At 57.3% G+C, this 4,301-nt stretch overlaps 1 protein-coding gene across 1 annotated transcript; it reads left to right on the top strand.

Annotated features, from left to right (window-relative positions):
* The first annotated feature begins 466 nt into the window (after window positions 1-466).
* LOC109775214 (acyl transferase 7-like) lies at window positions 467-2,223 on the top strand. The gene has a single exon (XM_020333962.4). The coding sequence runs from the start codon at window positions 660-662 to the stop codon at window positions 1,983-1,985; it is 1,326 nt and encodes a 441-aa protein (XP_020189551.1). The 5' UTR covers window positions 467-659; the 3' UTR covers window positions 1,986-2,223.
* The last annotated feature ends 2,078 nt before the right edge of the window (window positions 2,224-4,301 follow it).

The following is a 4,301-nucleotide window of genomic DNA, read 5'->3' on the forward strand; positions in this document are numbered from 1 at the left end:
CAGCAGCCAGTCGCTTGTCCCAATCGAGTGGATTAACTCGCCTAACCTGCACGCGGTCCATGCATGGACCCGGTAGCTTTCGTGCCTCTGTTACTCTGTAACCAGAGGGAACACGTGCCTTCCCCCTCGGAAATGTGTAACAAGTCGCCACTCAAAGTCAAGACGATCTGCAATGGAAATATGCCGATGGACGTACTTGGAGTTGTTAGGGAGTATATGATCCCTTCAAATGTCTCTCCCGCCTTTTCCTCGACAATCTTGGAGTTGTTAGGAGGACGAAGTGGTACTAGGGCACGAACGTGAGCTGCTGGGCATGGCTGCAAGCAACTGGATAGAGCTAGGAAAGCGACGCCCCACCACCTTTTGACCCCGACGGCTCGACGTAGGACCGACCTCGCCCCCGTCCTCCGGGCAGAGCAACTGCAGAAGCCACGGTCAGCTTCCATCCGACTCTCATCCTCGTCACCGCCAAGAGCCTACGCTAACTCCAGCACCAACAGCATAAACCCTATAAATACCACGCGCGTCCGCCCCCTTCAATGCCAAGTCAAGCAAACAAATCCAAACCAAGCCAAGCAAGGAGCGCTGCCAAGCAAGCTTACTAAGACTGTCTACTCCGTCTGCATCCAGCATCCACCGGTCACTTTTCTCTCTCACCAATGGCGGCCGTGAACAAGTCCGTCGACCGGCTGGTGCAACGCCTGGTGGCGCCGTCCGAGTCCACGCCGGTCGGTCCGCTCCGCCTGTCCTGGCTTGATCGGTACCCCACCCAGATGGCGCTCATCGAGTCGCTCCACGTCTTCAAGCCGGCTCTTGACCGGCATTTTGACGGCGGCGACGACGCTGGCCCGGCGAGGACCATCGAGCGGGCTATGGCGCGGGCCCTGGTGCAGTACTACCCGCTCGCGGGACCTCTGGGGTTCACGGAGGAAGGTGGGCTGCTGCAGGTCGACTGCGGCGGCGAGGGCAGCGGCGTCTGGTTCACGGAGGCCGCGGCCGGTTGCGCGCTCGAGGACGTGGAGTACCTGGAGCACCCCATGATGATAGCCAAGGACGAGCTGCTCCCGCCCACGCCCGCCCAGGAGGAGGACGAGCGCAAGCTTGTCCTGCTCGTCCAGGTTACCACCTTCGCCTGCGGCGGCTTTGTCGTCGGCTTCCGCTTCAGCCACGCCGTCTCCGACGGCCCCGGCGCCGCGCAGTTCATGGCCGCGGTGGGGGAGCTCGCCCGCGGCAGCACAGTAGAAAGCCTGGCGGTGGAGCCGCAGTGGGGCCGTGAGGCCATCCCGGACCCGGCCGGCGCCGTCGTCGGCAGCCTGCCGAGCCCTGCGGGCGCCAAGCGGCTCGAGTACCTCGCCATGGACATCTCCGCGGACTACATCAACCACTTCAAGTCGCAGTACAACACGGAGCACGGCGGCTCGTGGTGTTCGGCGTTTGAGGTGCTGGTGGCCAAAGCGTGGCAGAGCCGCACGCGCGCGGCGGGGTTCGAACCGGACTCCACCGTCCACCTCTGCTTCGCCATGAACGCCCGGCCCCTGTTGCACGCCTCGCTCCCGCGCGGCAGCGTAGGCTTCTACGGCAACTGCTACTACATCATGCGCGTCTCGGCGCTCGCGGGCAAGGTGTCCGGCTCCTCGATCCCCGACGTGGTGAAGATCATAAAGGACGGGAAGAGGCGGATGCCGTCAGAGTTCGCACGGTGGGCGAGCGGGGAGGCCGGCGCCGACGGCGGCGAGGACCCGTACCAGATCACGTCGGACTACCGGACGCTGCTGGTATCGGACTGGACGCGGCTCGGGTTCGCGGAGGTGGACTACGGCTGGGGTCCGCCGGCGCACGTCGTGCCCCTGACGAACCTGGACTACATCGCGACGTGCATCCTGGTGAAGCCGTGGGCGCACAAGCCCGGGGCGCGGCTCATCACCCAGTGCGTCACGCCCGACCGTGTCGCCGCCTTCCACCAAGGAATGCTCGACATGAACTGACCGGAGCTGACTGGAGCGGAAGAAGAAGTGAAGCCGAAGGCAAAAGGATGCGTACGTAGGTCTAAGCATTACTCGTGATTAGACATATACTATATGGTTGCTTTGGATTGGTTGATGGGATGGATTGATTCATGGTGTGTAGTCTCACTGAAAATGAGCTTTGATCCTGACTTTGAGGAGTCGATCAGGACTTGTGCAAGTTGCAAGTTGCTCAATAAAATGAACCAATTTTTCTTAAGTATCATGTGCTTATCTCCATATCAAGGTGTCTAATTAAGAGTTTATTCTTTACAAATAAGCATCGGTGCTTAGGCAAAAATCAGCATCCCCTCTAAGCGCCAGTATAAGGCGGTTCACCAAATGTCCCCCAGATGTCTGGATCGCACAGTTCGGACATTTTTTGCCGTACAACGCGCAGGCATCAATTTTGTTCGGAAGAAGGAAATCCACAAACCGGAACCAAATGTAGGGAAGGTTTGCGGACGTTCGGACCTCCACCACGTACGCCTCTGAAAACGTGGGCCCACATACAATACCCTTGCTCCAGCTCCGTGACGCATTCATGCCGGTCAGAGCGGGCGTGGCCGAGCCGAACGAGACGACGTGATGTTTTCCCTACATGCATTGATACAGAGCCGACCCGCCTACCCCGGGCCCCGGCTATTTAAGTCGGCTAGCCGCGGATGCAATCCCTACACCATCGCCTCTCTTCTTTTCTCCACTCCCAAAATCTGCTCCAATGGGCAAGGCAGCGTCTCGATATGGTTCTCCACAACCTCCACGGGGCTCCCTCGCCGGTGAAGCCGGATCCCAAATCCTCGGACTACTAGGAGCAGGAGCAGCCGCCCATCCTCACGAAGGCCGTCGCGACGAACAAGCAATTTGCGTGGTAGATGGAGCTTCTGTTGGAGTGGTCACGCTACAACCGCGGTCCAACGCCGCCACCCCTGCCGGTCCCGTGTGTGAAAGAAGAGCCACCATCCCCGCCACGATGTCGTCTCTACCACAACAAGGAGGTGGCGCTATTGTTCTCACCCCTTCGGCAATCCGGGAGCCAATGGCGCCTGATTGCCTTCAAGAAGGAGGAGCTTCCCTCCCTGCCCGTCCGTAGTCCGGTAGCCAGTCTCGCCCCATCGCCGTCAAGACGGAGGAATCGCCCACCCTGTTGATCTCCAAGGCGCGCAGTCGCCTAGCCTACTACCTTGATGTGGCAGTGGCACCTCCTCCACAGTGACAGTGGAGTTCCAGGCGGCCTCTGAGGTAGCCCAACGTGTAGCGCCATGCATCACTCATGGGGTTGAAAGTCTCATTGCTCTGGGTCCTGGTGATCCCCCCACTCACGGAGGTCTAGGCCATTGATCAGTCCAGGACCACCGTGGAGATCTCTGCCAGTTGCCGCCGTCGAATCAGTGACCAGCTCCTCAACGTGGGGATGGAGGAGTCCAAGCGCTTTGCCAACTCAAAGGCAACAACGGGGTGGCGCAAGGTGGACTCTGCAACCGAACGTCGCCCCCAAACGGAGGTGGCCAAGCGGCTGCGCCATGAGCACGCAACAACGACTAATCAGGGTTGTATGATAGCTGGCGGACCTTCCACCACTGGAAGGACGTGTTGGAAATATGCCCTAGAGGCAATAATAAATGGTTATTATTATATTTCTTTGTTCATGATAATTGTCTATTGTTCATGCTATAATTGTATTGTCCGGAAATCGTAATACATGTGTGAATACATAGACCACAACGTGTCCCTAGTAAGCCTCTAGTTGACTAGCTCGTTGATCAACAGATAGTCATGGTTTCCTGACTATGGACATTGGATGTCATTGATAACGGGATCACATCATTAGGAGAATGATGTGATGGACAAGACCCAATCCTAAGCATAGCATAAAAGATCGTGTAGTTTCGTTTGCTAGAGCTTTTCCAATGTCAAGTATCTTTTCCTTAGACCATGAGATCGTGCAACTCCCGGATACCGTAAGAGTGCTTTGGGTGTGCCAAACGTCACAACGTAACTGGGTGACTATAAAGGTGCACTACGGGTATCTCCGAAAGTGTCTGTTGGGTTGGCATGGATCGAGACTGGGATTTGTCACTCCGTGTGACGGAGAGCTATCTCTGGGCCCACTCGGTAATGCATCATCATAATGAGCTCAATGTGACTAAGGCGTTAGTCACGGGATCATGCATTGCGGTACGAGTAAAGAGACTTGCCGGTAACGAGATTAAACAAGGTATTGGGATACCGACGATCGAATCTCGGGCAAGTAACATACCGATTGACAAAGGGAATTGCATACGGATTGATTGAATC

The sequence above is a fragment of the Aegilops tauschii genome, chromosome 3 (assembly GCF_002575655.3).
Source record: "Aegilops tauschii subsp. strangulata cultivar AL8/78 chromosome 3, Aet v6.0, whole genome shotgun sequence".
NCBI lineage: Eukaryota > Viridiplantae > Streptophyta > Magnoliopsida > Poales > Poaceae > Aegilops > Aegilops tauschii.